This window comes from Myotis lucifugus, unplaced genomic scaffold (genome assembly GCF_000147115.1).
Source record: "Myotis lucifugus unplaced genomic scaffold, Myoluc2.0 scaffold_75, whole genome shotgun sequence".
Classification (NCBI taxonomy): Eukaryota; Metazoa; Chordata; class Mammalia; order Chiroptera; family Vespertilionidae; genus Myotis; species Myotis lucifugus.
This window is the reverse complement of record NW_005871123.1, coordinates 938,162-957,896: the sequence shown is the minus strand read 5'-3', so window position 1 is coordinate 957,896 and position 19,735 is coordinate 938,162. Positions and strand designations below refer to the sequence as shown.

Below are 19,735 nucleotides of genomic sequence, written 5' to 3'. Positions count from 1 at the left end.
CGGGATGACCACACACAGTGTTTTCTGACTTCCACAGGCGGGTCTGAGAGATCCTGGGAACATGGTATCAGGAAAAGGGCCTCTGGCCCACAGAGGGGAGGGCCCAGGTCCTGCTGGAGTCATCCTCCCAGCAGAGGCGAGGTCCTTAGGCCTCCATCAGGCTCAGGCTGGAGGCTAAGGACCTGGCAGCGCCCGCCCCTCCCCACCCCTCCTTGTTTGGTTGTCCCTCCAGTGGTGATGGCCCCTAGGCTGCTATTTGTATAGATATTTCCATGTGTTCCAGCCTGCTTTCTGGGGGTTTTTCATTTTCTTTCTGGTCATCGTCATTACTGTGGCTCTTCATGGCATTTTCTGTCCTCCTCTGATTTTGCATTTATCTTTAAAGAGATCTTTCTACTATTTCCCAGTAGATGGTGCTGAATCACAAGATTTTTACCTATGTGGTCTCCCAGTCTTGAACCTCCATGGCTTCCATAAGACAGTACAGCCATGCTCCTTGGAGGTGGGGTTTGTTTCACCCTCGTGGTAATGGCAACTCCTGACCTCCATGGAGTCCCGCCCCAATCTACCCTCCTGGGTATCAGTTGCAGAGAGAAACAGCTGTTCTATTGTAACAGCTCTTAGTTTACAGATAATATGCTCCTGGACCCGACTACAATGGCAAAGGGAGGCGAGTTTTGGGAGTCCAAGCAAAGGCAGGTCTCTGTGGTTCCATTCCTTTGTCTGAAACACCACCACCCAGCCCGACAGTGGGGAGCTGCACAGCAGAAGCCCATGCTCTGTCAGGCATCTGCTGTCTCAGACATTGTTCACTCTCCCACTTGCCACTCACCCTGCTAGGCTGCCCCTGCCCTCCCTTCTGCAACTCTGTTCTACTACTGGCTTTCTCCCCTCTCCCAGCTGAGCCAGGAGCTCCCAGCTGCAGGGCTGTGTCTGCGGGCCGTCTGCACTTTCCTCCCTTCTCATCTCTCAGCCTTTAGATGTTTAACTGCACAGGTCTATCAGGCGTGCATCTGTGTTGAGCCCGGATTTCTTTGTTGAATTATAGATGGTTAACTTGTTGAAATGTCAGGGGGGGAAGAAAAGTGGCACCCTTATAACAGCGATTCCTCTGACGTCTTAATGAAGAAATTAACTGTTGTGAAGATGTATTAAACTAGAGATCTCCAAGTAGAAACTGATTTTAAATATGCAAAAACTTGTCATTTTTAATCTGTATCAGGAGTATCTAGTGTCATTATTCTGTTCTACCAGTACTGTATAAAGATACCCTTCTTCAAGATAAAAACTTACTGCTAGTGGAGAAAGATAATTACAGCATTGTTTTCATTTCTTAGGTTGACAAAGGTATAGCTGCTGGGTATGGTATCTCTGAAAATTGCAAGCGGAGTCATGTTTCTCTTAAATTTACAGAACTTCTTCGAGAATAAACAGTTCGGTATCTAGAAATTTTTTTCCCTTTTTAAAAATAGAAATAAATATAAATCATTTCTTAATACATATGTTAACATGAAGAAACATTCAAACCTGTAAAGGATTTGTGTGAGTTTATTTGCTCCAAACTGTTGACAGTTGCTTGGAAGCAGAATATCTATGAATTAAGATAATGCTCCCTGGTATCTGGAATTTTGATAACTTATTGTGAGCACACTAAAGAGTACCCTCAGGGCTTGTAAAATACTTTTAAAACACGGGGCCCAGCCAGTGTTGATCAGTGGTTGAGCGTCAACCCATTCACCAGGAGGTCACTGGTTCAATTCCCGGTCAGGGCACATGTGCGGGTTGCAGGAGTCAGCCATTCGATGTTTCTTTCTCATTGATGCTTCTATCTCTCCCTCTCCCTTCCTCTCTCTCTAAAATCAATAAAGAAAATATATTTAAAAACAAACAACATAAAAAACGATGCTAGCACTAGGTAACTATCAACCCAGAAATACAATATCTGTTTTACATACTTATAGTACCTGAAACTTAATTTTAAATATGCATTTAATTGATAGATTGTACATGAACTACTTTTCACCTTAATGTTTTCTTTGGTTTTAGTGTATAATAGTGGTAGGAATTTTTTATTTGCTTTCTTGCCCCGACTGCTGTTTACCAGCAGAAATAGTAACTGATACAAATGTATCAAATGAGTGAAATGATGAGAAACAAGCAGTGGAAAAATGAAAACTGCTGAAAAGGAGCAAAAATAGAAAAATTGGAAAGGAATACTAGAAGCCAACAATATAACATAGAAAAAAATATATGGAATGGTAAGAAAAAGTAAATGAAACAAAAATCTCTGAAACGCTGAGAGGGGAAAAAGATATGAAATGCAGAGTAATAAACATTTAGGGTGGGGTGAGGCAAAAAAGGAACAACTTAGAGATAAAAGCTTTGTGGAGCTCATAACAATTGGTTAAAGGTGTGGTTTTACCATTTATTAAGTTATCTTGTAGTAATTAAAATATATCTATTGGGCCCTAGCCAATTTGGCTCAGTGGATAGAGTGTCAACCCACAGACTGAATGGTCCTGGGTTTGATTCCAGTCAAGAGTATGTACCTCGGTTGCAGCTCAATCCTCTGCCCTGAATGGAGCATGTGTGGGAGGCAACCAATCGATGTGTCTCTCTCATATCAATGTTTCTTTCTCTCTGTCTCCCTCCTTTCCACTCTCTCTAAAAATCAATGGAAAAATATATCCTTGGTGATGATTAACAAAACACACACACACGTATATGTAGGTACATCAAATTAGGCTAATATTTTTTTTAAAGACTAGATTTATTTTCTTTCTTTTAAATAAGATTGTCTGCTCCCTACACTAACCTCTGCTCTGTTAGATTTCCCTTGTTTCCAGAAAAGTGGTGTCATGGGATAACTTTTGTTTTTAAATATGTCTTGATGGAATTTTTGATATCTAAAAAGCATTCTGGTACAAATTTCAATGTAGTGGTGGAGAGTTTCCCCCAACACCCCCAAGCAATTTCCTTCAACACCAGCTGAGTGTCCTACAGTTTAACTGTCTACCAGGAGGTAGTGTCAGATCCCACAGCTTAAGGACTCAAGTCAGTCCCACCAGATTGCCACCACCCCACTTCAGATGCCAATTGCAAATTCAGGTTGTCACTTGAATTTCTAACCTGTCAACTGTAAATCAGAAGTTCCCAACACCTCCTCCTTGGTTTTGGTTAATTTGCTAGAGCAGCTCACAGGGCTTAGAAACACAATTTACCTACATTTACCAGTCTGTTAAAGGATATACATAATAAAGGTTACAGATAACATCCAAATGGAAGAGATGCATAAGGTAATGTACATGAGAAGGGTCACAGAGCTTCCATGCCCTCTCTGGGGTATGTCACTTTCCCAGCACCACCACCTGGTCCACAACCTATAAGCTGTCTAACCCTTACCCTTTATGTTTTTTTATGAAGGCTTCATTACATAGTATGGCTGATTAAATCATTGGCCATTAGCACTTGATTCAACCTCCAGCCCCTTTTCCCTCCCCTTTATTGTTTTAATCCTTCCCCCACTCCTCCACCCCCATAATCTGTGAGGAATGAGAGGTCAAAGGATTGATCTGAAAGTCCTCTAGTCCTGTGGTTATTTCCCCTGGCAACCAGCCCCCAAACTTAGGTCCCCTCCCAGAGTCACTTTGCTAGCATAACAGAAGACAATTTTGTTGCTCTTATCATTTAGGAAATCCCATGGTTTTAGGAGCTGTGTGCAGAAAAGGGGATGAAGACCAAATATATATTTCATATTATAAATCACAGTATCACAGTACCACCTATCAGTTTAAAAGTGGTGGCCATAGTTTTCATAGAGTCCATTTCACTTTCTGAAAGTTACCAAACTTTTCAATTCAATCAGAAATGAGACCATAATGGCTAAGTACTAACCTTCATTAGCAGATTATTTTACTTCTGTAGGAATTTATCTATGTCCCCTATTGGCAAGAGGAAAAAAAGTCTTTCTCACTTTTATAAATTACTTGTTGACAAAATTTTTATTTTCTTTTTTCCTAATAAAGTCTCTGGCTTCTATAATTTTTATGTGTTCTAAAATTAAGAGTTGTAGGTTGTGTGAGTTGTTCCCTATTCAGAATCTTTGAGTGTTAGATGCTTGCTATATTGCCAGTGGAAATGGTGTCATTTCACGGGGTCAAGAGAAAAGCATTTCGGGAGACCCATGCATGGTTGTGGTTTCGTGGTAGGAATTTTTGTGGTGGAAATAGAAGAATGCTCCCAGATTCCCGACGTCCCATTGTTGTCAGCAGTGGGAATGGCACCAGATGTTAGACCTGTGGGATCAGACCAGACCTGGGTTCAGCAACCTCCGACTTGAGTTCTGGCTAGGAAAGAATTCAGAGCCAAGAATCAAACTGTAAGATGACATTTATTTAGAAAATTGCTGAGGTAGTAAAAGTAATTCATAGAAGAAATAGACTGAGAAATAGGTTATAGAGGTGAAGGAAGGGCCCTTAGAGCTTAGAAGTGAGAAAGGTAAAGGTGATGCGCCTGGGGGGATGGGAAAGTGAAGGGAGAAGGGAAAGGCAGGGGCCTGCTCCCAGAAGGGAGAGCAGTCTGGGTCCCCTGTCCTAAGGGTGTTAAAGGTGGAGTTTTAGGGGAGGTCACAGGGGAAGATCTCAGAGGAATATTAAGCAGCTTTCCATGTGTGTCCTTTCAAGGTCTAGGTCTCCACTGATTGACTGGTTGGTTCCAGCACAGGGGTCATTATTCAGTGCAGCTTGACCTGAGGTGGTGTTGATTATCTGGTTTTGCAGCTTTTCTGGGCCTGGAGCTGAAATACAACTGAGGCTTGGATGTTATCTCTAGGGGAGAAAGGTCAAAGTCTAAACTCTATGAGCAGTGTTATGCTAGGAGAGGAAAGGTTGCCCTTGGGATGAGATCCCACCCTACAGTTGTCTGCTGCTAGGCACCTGAGGCTTTCCTCCCTGGTCTATCTGTGCCTGGTCCATCGCCCTTGCCTTGCTCAAGTCTGTCTAATTGCTTACCACAGCATCTCCGTATGTCCCATCATGGAAAAAGTATAGTTCTGTCTTCATCAAGTCCAGTACAAAGGCCTAGATCAAAATATTCTATGCCATTGGCTCAGTCCAATCCAGTGCTTGTCACTGTTCAGCTATCTTAGTCTGGATTCCCAGCTGCACTCCGCGTGGCTGTGCCTGGGCCCACATTTGGAACCCTTGAGGCCAAGTTGCAGACCCCAGGCAGCTACTAGTGCCCACATGGCTGCTATGGAGAGAGAATGCACAAATGAGGCAAGTGCATGTTGCCAGGCAAGAGGGAGTGAGAGCTGTTTGTTAAGCTTGGGTTATATTTTCTCGGGCTTGAAAAGGACCAGGCACTTCTTCAAACTAACCAGTCATCTTCCCAAGCTTTCTCAGGCTGATACTGGACCCTCCCCCTAACCCATTTTCTAGATCTTCCGGGGTTCTGTGGCCCTTATCCAATCTGTTCTTTTTTCAGGCTAAAATGACAGGTCTCTGGTCATCAACTTGGCTCCTATTGCACATGTGTCATAGTAGAAGCACCTTCCATGTGCCACCTTGGCTTTTACTAGCCTTGTGCCCAGCAGAGGAATTTCCCCTTTATTGTTTTAATCCTTCCCCCACTCCTCCACCCCCATAATCTGTGAGGAATGAGCATTTGTACCCTGGGGAGATTGGAAAGCTGGTCTTTTCTCCCTACACAGGGAGGGAGGGGTGTTAATCCCCTTGTCAGAGAAATGCTGAGATCCTCTGGGGTGCCTATGAATGCTGCAACTTCCTAGGAAAGCAGGCTTATGCTTCCTAGTTTGTTAGGCTTGATGTCTGATTCCCTTTACTCCCTTCCTTTATTAATACCCAGTTACCTATGCTAAAAGATATATCCCTTTGTTTTATACTGAAAAATTCTCTGCCTGATCTGCCTCTTAAAATAGCACTCATTCATTTACTTGTTTAATAAACCTATTTTGGGAACATTCTTTCTAGTCATGTTATATATAAAACAAAATGAATATAATATAAACCCTGTTTTCAAGAAGCTAAAAATGTCTTGCTTGGGAAAAACTGAAAAGGGAAGAATTCTATGGGGAATCAGGGAAGGTTTCAGAGTCTATGTGAGCTTTGAAGTGGGTCTACTAGAAAGACGAAGAATAAAAGTTTGGTCAAAAGGAAACTGAAAAATAATTATGTAAGCATTACAACTTGCTAAGCATCAAGAAAGATGAGGCAAAGAATGAATTTTAATTCCTTGATTTGATAATTAATTATACAACTGTGTCTGTCTTACTCTACATGGGGCAGAGGTATTGCTGACTGTCAGGGTTTGGTCAGAGAGGAATCCCTGCAAGCGATATAAGCAATTTCTTATAGGAATTAGATCTTAATCATGGAAGCTGGTTAAGCAGTCTATAAAATTGTGTGTAATTGTTCCCTACTTCTGGTGTGGGGCTCCAAGTTAGCAGGATCAGTGGCCAGCACATGAAGTGGAGGGGAGGACAAAGGCACTAGAACCCAGGAGGAGAAAGAGGAACCATGCCTTTCTATCGTGGGTATTGAGAAATTTTAATACTTTTCCTCCTGCCTTCTGAGTTCTGTGACTGGGCTAATACTCAAATTTAAGAGAGAGATTAACAGGGGAAAAAAATCAAAGTTTTAATACATGTGCATGGGGCATCCCATAAAAATTTCCAAGACGGTGATAAGAGATTTTTAGACAAAGAAGAAATGGGGTTGGGCGGGGGAGGGTGTTAGATATAAGAGGATAGACGATTTACAAGTGATGAGGAAGAGGGAACATGTATGGCAGGAACTTGCTAGGCAGCTCAGAAACAATGGGACTCATGGGGTATCTAGCGGACAAGCTTGGAGTCTTTCTGCGAGGGCCAAGTTTCTTAAGGTGATTAAACCAAGGCCCCCCACCCCACCCACAAGTTGAGCCAGTGGATCTGTAAAAACATGTGGGTACACTAAGCTACATACTCATTTCAAGGAATGTTGACAGTTACATAGGCATATGTAACCCATGGCCCCATCAAGTATAGGACATTTTCATCACCCCAGAAAGATTCCTAGTGCTCTTTCAGAATCCATTCACACCACTCTCCAGAGGCAACCATTGCTCTGATTTCTTTCACTGAAGAACAACTTTGTCTTTTCTCAAACTACATAAGAGTGCAGTCAAACTTGTATTCTTTATCTGGGGTTTTCCCCTCAGCATAATGTTTTTGAGGTTTATCATATTGTGTGTATCAGAAGTTTGTTCGATTTTATTAGGTGAGGTAAGAAAACAACATCTTTGCTTTTGAACTGAATCCTCTTGTCCACACAAGAACATTTACTCAGAAGTGCTTGAGCAAGGCTTTGGGCCACCATCTCATCTCTGTAAGAGCTGCCTCCTCAGGGATACCTTTTCATCACTGCTTCACTTTGGGGCACAGAACCTGTTGACTTTTCCAATCCTACAAGGCCCAAATTACTGAATTTGTAGTTGACTTAGATTGTAATCCACAGGCTGTATTCCTTCCATCTCTGCTTCCAAATTCCGAAGGTATTTCCTGAACCTTCTCTTGTTAACACATACTAGCATTTTGAGATTTTCTTCTAGTCATCCTAGAGTTATATAAGCTTTGTTTAGCATGTGATCTATTGTTTAGTTGTGATCTGTCTTAGCAAGATATCATAAATAGTGATTTTATTAAATGTTTTTTCATGGCTGTATTAGGATTCTCTAGAGAAACAGAACAAAAGGGTGTGTGTGTGTATGTAAAGGGATTTTTAAAAGGAATTGGCTCACATGATTATGGAGACTGACAAGTTCAAAATCTGCAGGGTGGGCCAGTAGTCTGCAGATGCAGAGAAGAGTCTATGTTGTGGGTCAAGTCCGAAGACTGTCTGCTGGCAGAATTCCCTCCTGTTCAAAGGAGGTCAGTCAGCCTTTTCAGACCTTCACCTGACTGGATGAGGCCCACCCACATCGTGGAGGGAAATCTGCTTTACTCAAAGTCCACCAATTTAGGAGTTAATCATATCTGAAAATACCCTCACAGAAACATCCATAATAATGTTTAACCAAACATCTGGGCACCATAGCCCAGCCAGGTTGACATATAAAATTAGTAATCACTGGCTTTCTAGCTGTAGTATATGTTTGACTTTGTCCCGTATTGCCTGCTTACATAATAAGCCAGTTCTGCATTTAATTAATTAATTAATTGATTAATTAGGTATATTTTTATTGATTTCAGAGAGGAAGGGGGGGAGAGAAAAATCAGTGATGAGAGAGAATCATTGATCAGCTGCCTCCTGCACACCCCCTACCAGGGATTGAGCCACAACTCGGGCATGTGCCTTGACTGGGAATGAAACCCTAACCTCCTGGTTCATAGGTCAACGCTCAAACACTGAGCCATAGCAGGTGGGCACCAGTTCTTCCTTTTATATCCTGCTGAAGCAATTCCACATTTGGTGCCAATTTCAGTATCAGTTAAGTTTTTGTGTGTGTTTTTCTAATATAACACACAGAGAAAGAGATAGGCAGAGAAAGACACAGAGAGACTCAAAACAACAGTGACTTAAGTAAAAGTCTGAGCAGGTTTCTCAGGGTTGCTCTGGTGATCAGTTGATTGCCAGACTCCACAATTATCAGGGATTCAGGCCCCATCTATCTTCTACCTCATGGTCCAGGGTTGCTATTCCAGCTTTTGCTATTTAACTTGCATTCCAAAAGAGCATACTGCACATTATTTTCACTCACATTTCATGGGTCAGACTTAGTCATATGACTACCTTTAGTGAAAGGCAGTTTAGGAAATTAGCCTTAGCTATGCCAATTAAAAATCTCATTACCACTAAAGAAAAATGAGAACAGATATTGAAGAACAATTAGAAGTATCTGTCACAAGTTGGAAATTCCTTGATCAGAGAACACTGAAAATTAATAAGAAAACCAATTTGAAAGAAGTAGATGACAAAGGTCTCATGTGGACAGATTTGTTGCAATATATTTTCAATGGAGAATTAATTAAATTTGGTAATTGATTGGCTCTGGAGTGGGAAGGAAAAGAACGTGTCAAGGATAACTGTGGTTAAGAGCATGCTTTGTACAGCTCTAGTGTCCAGATTTGAATCCTGGTTTGGACACTTACTGAGTCGACTTGTACAAGTTGCTTAATTGTCTTACCTGGGTTTTCTTACCTGCAAAGTGAGACTGATAATTCATGTCTCAAAACTTATTTGAAAGATTGAATGAAATAATATGTAAAGCATCTAAGTTTAGGAAAATAGATAAAGCAAGGATAAAGTTATAGGGAAAGCAGATATTTAAGGGATAGGAAGAAAAGGAAAGGTACAGAAGGAGGCCAGAAGAAAACTTCAGAAAAGTGAGAGATGGACAAAGAAAGAGTCACATCCAGGAAGCCAAAGTGGTACAAAGCTTTGAAGGGAAGAATCCAATAGTATAGTTATAGTAAGATGAGGGCTGAAAATAAGCCTTTTAACTTAGGTTGGTTTTGTACTGATTTTATCAACAAGTTTCTGAGGGAAACATATCTACCTTTTAGAGTTATGGGAACAAAATTTGGTTCAATGAATTACCAGATTATTTGGAATTTAGAATAATTACCAAATTACTCCAGATTATTTGAAATATTAATGAAGTAACTACCTTTGAGTTTCTAACTTAAATCTAATTCATTAAAATTCTTTAAAACTATGATTTAGATGACAGTCTATAATGAAAAGGCTCAAATTATGTCTCAGCTTGAGTTATTTACTTTCATTTATCTCATCATAAATTCTGTGCAATAGTACTTTAATAGGTGAAGGTTGTATACTTTATAAAAGAAGCAGGTAGCCCAGCTTCTCAGGGTATAGCTTCAGACCTATTAATTCTTAGTTCTTTATATTAAAAGTGCCTAAAAGTACATAGTTACCTTCAGTGAGTATTTGGAACAGTTGGAAAGATAAAATGTATGCATGTAGTGTCCTCTGTCTTATTGCCCCAGATTCCATCTTATTTTAGCAGTGGTAATATTTGCTTCAGGGTATGTAGCACTGGGAAAGCTTGTAGTCCGTTTCCTGGCATTAGATTAGGTTGGCAGTCTTTGTGCTAAATTAATTGGCTGTGTAACTTCAGACAAGTCACCGAGTCTTTGGACTCTCCATTTGATAAGTTGGGTCAGACTCTTCACCCTGCGCACCTCATAAGGTTTTATTAAGACTCCATGTGTGAAGTACTCTTTAAATTAAGCACCAAATAAACATAAGGTAACATTCTTAATTAGGCTGATCACTTGTCCCTCACTCGATAACATCAGCATCTCATTTTATTCCTGGACCAAATCCACATTCCCATTGATTCAGGAATTTTCTATTCTATTCTATTCTATTCTATTCTATTCTATTCTATTCTATTCTATTCTATTCTATTCTAGATATTCTATTCTAGTCTATTCTATTTTGAAAATAATAATTTCCTCATGGAAGAATGTGGGCAGTGTCCTCTGTAAGCATTTCACCTTCTTAGTTTTGGATTTAGTTAAATTGTCATTTAAGAAACAAAGACTGTCAGGAGCTTTCATACATTTTTTTTTCATTTTATTAATTATAAAACTGTTTTCCTCTCAAGTTGTAAGTGACCTTATAAAGTAGCTTTATATAGAATCTGAAATATCAATTGAATATTAAATGGTTACAAAGAATCAATTGCAGGATTGATGCTCCTATGATTTTAAATTTTTTAATTTACTACAATCATACTTGGTTTTAAAAAATGTTTAGTGCCAGAGTTTCTAAGATAAGGGGGACAGGGACAGGCTTGCTAATTAATATTGTGCCCTAACCAGTTTGGCTTAGTGGATAGAGCGTCGGCCTGAGGACTGAAGGGTCCCAGGTTTGATTCTGGTCAAGGGCATGTACCTTGGTTGCGGTCACATCTCCAGTAGGGGGTGTGCAGGAGGCAGCTGATTGATGTTTCTCTCATCGATGTTTCTAACTCTCTATCGCTCTCCCTTCCTATCTGTAAAAAATCAATAAAACATATTTTTAAAAAATATTGTGACCATAAGGAATCTTTAATTCTATTTCACTTGATTGCTTCCCCATATTTACATCTGAAAGAGTGGTAGGTGTTGCCTTGATGCTTTAATTATAATAGAAAAGTCAAGAAGAATAAGCATATTAATTGCAGTAATGTTTAGCTGTAACCTTAAATTTTTCAAGAGTATAGGCATGTATGATTGCTTTACTTCTGCATCACAAATTATAGGAGAGACAGTAGTTGTAGCTTGAAACATGTTACAAGGAAGACATAAAAAGAAGTCAATATATCTCCTGATGATAAATCATGAGGAATTAATGAAAAGGGGGAAAGTTACTCTCTGCTTCGGACAAAAGATGGCACTATTGCTGTGCTGATTATTTTCTTCTGCAATTTGGGCTCAGCCTTTTTAAATGCAGAAAACAGTAAAATTTAGTGATCTAATTTATACTGACCCTCCCAATAGAATGCCAGATTTCTAATCAAGGACCTGAAGAATGGACCAGAAAAGTGGAATTTACATTTTAAAAATTGTTAGCTTGTTTTAATAGCTAAGTATAAAAATAACATTCCCTGAGACTCAGAGATTTGCCATAGGAACAACAGGACACCCTGACTCATGTTTTCAGTTATCATCAAGTTTGAAATACCCTCCCTCTGGAACTTGGATAATTGTCAGGGTTCCAAGATGTTTTAGTTTTTTGTTTGTTTAGTTTTTCAAGGTCATTGAATTTAATGCTTTCATTAGGATAATACTTATTTTCTTCAAGGTATTAAAATTAGGTAATTATTTTTCTTTTATTTTCCTGGGTCATTATATTTTACTTACTTGATAGTTGGAAAGCTACATGGACTATAAATCTGGAAATATAAAAGTAGTCTCTCTTCTGCTGGGAAAGCAGCACTTTCTCATGTTGTTTCTAAGCCAGTATTTTAAATGACTCTTGAGACTTAGTTCTCTATTTTTTTCTAAGCAGATCTTTCAAGGATGGAGAAATCTAGTGAAAGCACTGAACAAAAAGACAAAATGAATTCCCGAAAAAAATGGCTTTATTATTGATTGTACACACTGTTCTTTAAAAAATAACAAACATATTGCCTAGCCAGTGTGGTTCAGTGGTTGAGCGTGGACCTATGAACCAGGAGGTCACAGTTCCATTCCCAATCAGGGCACATGCCCAGGTTGTGTGCTCTATCCCCAGTAGGGGGCATGCAGGGGACAGCCAATCAATCTCTCATTTCCCCCCTCCCTTCCTCCCTGAAATCAATTAAAAATATATTAAAAAATAATAACAAACATACAAATTAAAACACTTTTTTTGTGGAGTAGGGTTGGAGGAGGCTGCAGAGAAAGCCTTGATGCATTGAGAGAACACAAAACAATCCGGTTTCCTTCTTACTTTGTGCTAGAATAAGAAAACACTGATGGATTCCTGCATCTAGACTGCAGATTTGCCTATCTGATGCTTTTAAAGTTAACATTTAAATAGTTAACTTTTAAAAGGTAATTAAATTGAGCTTTCATCATATAACTATGTGGCTAGTTTATTATATTGATAGAGTATATAATATGTTTATAACTCATTTGAATCTAAAATACAAGTACAAAATCTTATTCCAAACCTTTGAGGCCAGATGTGTTTCAGAATTCCAAATTTCTTTTGTTTATAAAAAGGTAATGATGTAGCCCTAACCGGTTTGGCTCAGTGGATAGAGCGTCGGTCTGTGGACTCAAGGGACCCGGGTTCGATTCCGGCCAAGGGCATGTACCTTGGTTGCAGGCACATACCCAGTGGGGAGTGTGCAGGAGGCAGCTGATCAATGTTTCTCTCTCATCGATGTTTCTGACTCTCTATCCCTCTCCCTTCCTCTCTGTGGAAAAATCAATAAAATATATTAAAAAAAAAAAAAGGTAATGATGTACATATTTATACCACAGGAGGTAAGTCTTGACCATAAATAGCTTTACATCAGTTTAGGTCAGATTTTGAGGCTGAGTCTGCCACAAACAAGAAAAAACTGTAGGTTGCAGAGCTTTTTGGGCTTCACAACAGTGTGTAAATACTAGTATTCAGTTCTACTCTGCGAACTGCCAAAAATCAGTAAGGTTTTCTGTTTGTAAATAGGGAAATTTTAATTTAACATTATATTCTTTTTAATGGTTTTATTTTTTAGTATATGTGTTGTTCTGTTTTATTAACTAGGTGGTTCAAGCACAAGAATGTATTTCAGCCGATTCCATAAACACTGAAAGACAAACAAAGATTTGGAGAAATGTGTACAGCCAATCTGCCATAAAGCAACAGGGTATTAGGCATACATTCTGCTGCAAGAAAGCCATCATTCTTTTTCTGTTAGGAGTACTTTGGGTAAAGCATTTCCCATTCTATTTTATGCTATATTATTAATCAGGGTCAGTTTTATTTCCTGCAACAGTGTTGTGAGATAGAATCTTATTTCTTATTTCAAGTAGGGCTAAGTCTGATCACTTACATAAGAGGCTTCTGAGGGGAACATACATGTTTCAGGAAAATGAGTGAAGGATTGTATTATGTGGCAAGTCTGCTTCCCCCGGCCCTGTATTACAGTTGGACATTGTGTATTGAATTATACATAATATTTTAAAACCTAAGATGATGTCTACTAGTTCCCATTTCTGTTTAAAGTATTAGGTTTGCCTTCTCCCTAATCTGATCAGAATAATACTTTTGGTTCATCTACTGTAGTCATGACATCTTTTGTATGATTACAAAGCTCTGCTAACCATCACTCATAATTCAGTGGTAAATAATTCCAATCATAATACAACTTGTTATTTAGTAATTTCATGCAATATAGTTAGTGGTGTAGCACAGGTGAAAAATAATCCATTACTCAGGATCTTCTTAAGCCATAAAACTTACAGTCATTAAGAAATCAGGGGGCACTGCTCATTTGGAGATTAGCAGAAGATAGCATTATGCCAAAATGGATGTTACTTAGTTGTTTGGTTTTTCTTCCTCTTATTTAAAAACAAACAAACATAAGAACAACTTTGCATGGCACAGAAATTGACACAAGCATTGAGAACTCTTTGCCTTCTTTGCTCTCAGAACCCAGATCCAACATGTCTTATTTTTCTTCTGTGATCCGGACTTACCTTTTTATATGGTCATTACCACAACTTTGCCAGTGTATTAGTGCTACTCCAGTCTCTCTAACTTCTAAATGTTTTTTTCACCTTCCAGAATTTTTAATTTCTTACTGGGCTTGTTAAGAACTACTAAGTAGTATCTTTCTTCCATTTTTATCATTTCTCTCCAGAGCAACAGTCTTTCTCACACCCTACTGCCTGTCTTGCAAATACATATACAGTCTTCTTTTTATGATTTGGATGAAACCTATAATAACAGTTACTAGAATCTGATGGACTGTTTCAAAACATGTGTGAATTGTTATGGGAGCAGATGATTTATCCTAGGCACTACTGTAGTGGGCAAAATACTATATATTTAGGTACTTATATTTTAGGCATGTGTTAATTTTCATTTAATATATTGTAAAGCACATACTACATTTTATCTCTCTTTTTTTTGTAAGAGAACATTTATTGGATAAATTATAGAACTAGAAAAAGCAATTCCTAGAAGAAATGGGCTTAGGAAACACATTATGGAGGTAAAGGAAGGGCCCTTGGAGCTTGGAAGTGGGGGAGAGAAAGGGTAGGAAAAGACAGGGACATGCTCCCAGGAGTTAGAGTGCACTGGGTCCTCCTTCCTAAGGGTTCAAGGGTGGAGATTCTAGGGGAGGTCCTAGGGAAGATCTCAACAGAATATTCAGCAGTTTTTCATGTGTGTCCTTTCAGGGTTGTGGTCTCCATTGATGGATTGGCATTTCAGTGCAGCTGGTCTTGACATCAGCAGTGGCTGGTTTTTCTATCATTTGATTTTTATTGAAATACCAAAAGTATTGGTTTTAAATCATTTGATTGTAGAGTGGTTAATACTCTAGCCTTAATTAAAATTGAGTACTTAGTGCCATTTATGTATCAAAAGCAAAGGAACTCTTATGTGTATTTATAAATGCTAATGTAGAGATAGATTTACACTTTCTGCATAACCAGTGTGACCTCAGTATAAGCTGGTTCAATTCATGAGAAAAATGCCTTCTATGGCATAACATATTTCTTAGTATAGAAAAGTCTTGGTTATATGAATCCTGGAAGTGATTTTTTCCCCCCACATTGCCTATTTTCCTTGATCTTTGAATACAAATTATGATATTTTTAAAATGTATAACTAATACCAGCAAAAGGATAGAAATGGTATTTAAAGAACAGTCATGAACAGCAAAACAGCAACAACCATTTGACGAGGATTCCTAACATTTGCCCTAGGGCAGGGGTGGGCAACCCCTGGCATGCGTGCCAAACATGGCACGCCAGTAACTTTTGCTGGCACGCGAAACCCTCTCTTATAATCTTCCATTTACAATTTTTTTCTTAATATCGACTTTTTTATTTTTCAGATAAATTCAGTATAGGTGCATCTTAGATAAATAAATAATTTTACATAACAAGGTATCTTAAAGACCATAGACATGGATTGACGAGAGAGGGGAAGAGCAATTTCTATGCCTCTGCCTTAACTCTCCCTGCCTTCCTAGATTGGACCAGTGTTTTGGTTTCATCCACATACGCTTGTGAATCTTTGTTCTCAGTGATGAATTTTGTTAAGTCTCGTAATAGGAGTAGCCTGACGGATGAAAGTAGTAGCTCGTGCATATCTCTGAAGGTCACGAAATATAAACCTGATGTAAAATCTCTGTCATCAGTGATGCAGCAGCAAAAGTCCCACTGATAATATCAAACGGAGTCATAAAGTTTTCTGTTGGACTATCAGTGTACATGTATACATTAAAAAATAAATGTATTTTTCATCATCATATACTGTGTTTTTGTCGCTCGAATGAATTTTATTATTTCTTTAAAGTTCTTCACATACGTACACCTTAAGAGATATCAAGTAGGTGTAACATGTTCTCAAAAAATTAGGGTTGGCACGAAGAAGAATTTTGAGTCAGAGATTTTGCTGGTTTTGGCACGCACTCACAAAAAGGTTTCCCACCCCTGCCCTAGGGTGTTGAGATTAACCCAATTTGTAAAAAAGCCTTTCCTTATTTAGAAATTAATGAGATCAGTTAAGTTATACCAACCTAATTTTAGAAAGATAAATTATGAATGTTGGAATGAAAACAAAGCAGAAGAATTAGCCAACATTGGCAACATTATAGAAATTAATTTAAATTTGCATCAAGCCAGAAACTTACTGTTTGTGAATGATGAGGCTTCTGTATACTTTTGTACAATTGTAATGAGAAAGAATTATACTTACTTGATTAAGGACTGGCTTTGCTAATTGTGAAACTAGAATAAAAACAGTCTTTTTACTATAAGTTTCAGATATCTGTATTCATATCTGCCTATATCCCTTGCACAATACTCTAACTTTTTAAAAGAAAGTCTTTTGTCCATTGCTATAGTCAGTTGAAAGTGATCCAAACTGAGTGTAGCTGTAACTTGTACAATTGTAGCAAAATATAATGATGCCTTAGTATATTATTATTAAAAAAAACACCACATCACCGAGTGTGTATTTGTTTCTTATTGCTGCTATAATAAATTACCGCAGTTTTAATGCCTTAAAATAACACATATGTATTATCTTATACTTCTAGAGGTCAAAACTTTAAAATCAAGGTGTGACAGAGCTATGTTCCTTCTGGAAGCTGTAGGGGAGTGCAATAGACAGAATGTTTGTGTCCTCCCCAGATTTATATGTGGAACTCTAATCCCAAAGGTGATGGTATTAGTTAATGGGGACTTTGGGAGGTGATCAGGTTATGAAGGTGGAGCCCTCATGAGTGGGATTAGTGCCCTTATAAAAGAGACCAGAGAGCTCCCTCTCCCCTTCACCATGTGAGGACAGGTCTCCACCAGATGTCAAACCTACCAGGACCTTGATCTTGGACTTTCCAACCTCCAGAACTGTGAGGAGTAGATGTTTATTGTTTAAACCACCTAGTCTATGGTGTCTTTGTTATAGCAGCCTGAACTGACCACACAGGTAAAGTCAGGTGATAATCATTTCCTTACCTTTTCCAACTTCTAGCAACAGCCTGCACTCCTTGGTTCCTGGCCTTTAGCCAGCAATCCTGCCATTCCATCCTTAGCACCAGTTATCGCCTTTCTTTCTCTGACTTTCTTACTTCTCTTTTCCATTTGTAAATATTTTTGTGAATATGTTAGGCCCACTCAGATAATCCAGAATCTTTCTATCTCAAGAGCCTTAATTTTATCACATCTGCAAATGTCCTTCTGCCATGTAGATCTTTATTGTTAAATCTCAATTATTGGGGATGCGCTTTAATTGTTTAAATATAGATGTGAGACATGGAGCTGACTGGACTCAAATCCAGTAGAGGTTGTGGAACATGATTTTTTTTTAAGTTACTGATTAGTAATTGCTCTGGGGTTATCACTACAGCATCAAGATTAAAACTTTTTTAGTTTTATGTCTCAGTAGATCACCTTGCCTCTCACTCTACTCTTCTTATTGAGGCTATCATGAACTTTCTTTAAGAAAAAAAAATGTGTGTTTTTTTATTTGAGAGAGATAGAAACATCAACATCGATGGGCTGCCTCCAGGGATGGAGCCCGCAAACTGGGCATGTGCCCCGACGGGGAACCGAACTGGCAGCCTCCTGGTGCATGGGTTGAAGTTCAACCACTAAGCCACACCAGCCAGGCCTGTCATGAACTTTTGTTACGTTAAAACATCCTGGTTTCCTATCCATGCTCCCATCCTGTTTTTCATGAAGAGCTGAACTCCATCTTTTCAAAAACTAACTTCTCCATTTGTAGTCTGAAACTTGGGACTGCTCTTCTCTTGGATCTGCATTTACAAATATTTGTAAGTCTTCTCTTTCAAACAAACAGACAGACAGACAGACAGATAAATCTTACTTCCTATCTTTTCCCTGAAGCTACTCTTTCATCTAGTGAAGCGTTAATTTCTTTTTTAATCTCTACCTCCCTTTAAATAGGCATTCTCTCAGGGTCTGTCTTTAGTCCACTTTTTTTTTTCCTTGCTCTTTTCCTGGGAAATCTTACTTATTCCCATGACTTCATCTATCACTGAGCCCTGATCTCTTTCCTGAAGGTCAGCTGCTCTGTTCCACCTACCCGTACATACCACTCAATATAGTCAAAGATAAACCTATTTTTTCATCATGTTCAACCCCCATCCTCTTATCCTTAAAAGATCAACAGCGAACAAATCAAATACACTCTGTCTTTCCCATGTTGATTGATTTGATTACCATTTTCCTAGTCACCTAGTTAGAGAGAAATAGTTGTGAGGCTAGAAAACATCCAGAGTTATTGCAGTCTGAGTCAGGATTGCAAAAAAGTTTCAAGTATGTAAGTTTCCTTGCCCTCAAACGCCATAGCTTGTTTTTAATGTACCTAACCAATCTAATGTGTTTTCCTGATTACATGCAGGTCTGCAATTAAGGCGTTGCGTCCTGGAGGATTACTTGTGTACTCTACATGCACACTTTCCAAAGCAGAAAATCAGGATGTGATCAGTGAAATTTTAAATTCCTGCAGTAATATCATGCCTGTGAACATAGAGGAAATGGCAAGGACTTGCTCCCAAGACTTCGCATTTGCTCCCACTGGCCAGGAGTGTGGACTTTTGGTGATTCCAGAAAAGGGCAAAGTGTGGGGCCCAATGTACGTAGCCAAACTGAAGAAATCGTGGACTGTGTGAACTTGGTGATGTGCACTTTGGAAACTGTGTCCGTGTACTATTGTATTTATTTTTCTGGGCTTTCTACATGTGAGCATTTAAATAATTATGGAGCCAGTTTCCCTGGATCTGTTTTGGAATCCAGGATGCTAGTTTTGGATGCTAGTTAATACTCCAGCATCTCAGAGTTTAGGCTTGAGAATTTTCCAGGTGTATATTTTTCCTAGAAATACATCTACAGCAGTGATTTAAGGTGGTGCAGATGGTGTTTGTTCTGTATAATAAAATTGCTGTCTTTTACTTGGCATTTTGTAGTTAAATTAATCTACAAGGTTTTGTGCATAGGATGTTTGGAAGTACATCCTTTCCATGAGGTTGGTACTTTGAACCTTTAAAAATGCACATTTCCTGGCCCTCTTAGGATTTGTCTCCTTATCAAATATACAGATTCTTTGAGAGTTTTCCTCCCCCTTTTTCTTAAGAACTGATTGGTATTCTGAGACTAACTTCTTAAGCAGCTCTATTTCTAGTTCTAGCAAAATATGTTTCCTACTTTCTAAGTTGTTTTTTGTTAAGGACTGTCTTCTGTTTACTGCAAAGGTCAGTGACTTTACTGACATCAGCTTTATTTTTGCATGTTTTTTATATTCACAAATACAAATTGAAAGGGGGAATTATGTTGAAAGGCCATTAGAAGAGTAGATTCACATGCATATGTTTGACTTTCGACATTCAGCTAGTAGAATAATGGAGTCTATCCAGCAGACTATAAAGCAAGTGCTTGAAACAAAACCGAATGATTAATAACTGCAATAACTGGAACTATATTCAGAGAGTTTTGTTACATAATTGCAGTTATAATGAGCACCACAGAATCTGATTATCTTACAGTTGCAATCTGGAG

The 19,735-nt window shown here is 38.7% G+C and overlaps 1 protein-coding gene across 1 annotated transcript in view; it reads left to right on the top strand.

The window, feature by feature from the left end:
- Window positions 1-19,173, top strand: part of NSUN3 (NOP2/Sun RNA methyltransferase family member 3) — a 65,557-nt gene extending 46,384 nt beyond the window's left edge. Inside the window, exon 6 of the mRNA XM_006090534.3 lies at window positions 18,582-19,173. Coding sequence (XP_006090596.1) covers window positions 18,582-18,852 — 271 coding nt within the window. The 3' untranslated portion in view covers window positions 18,853-19,173. The remainder of the gene's footprint in view (window positions 1-18,581) is intronic.
- Window positions 19,174-19,735: the final 562 nt, after the last annotated feature.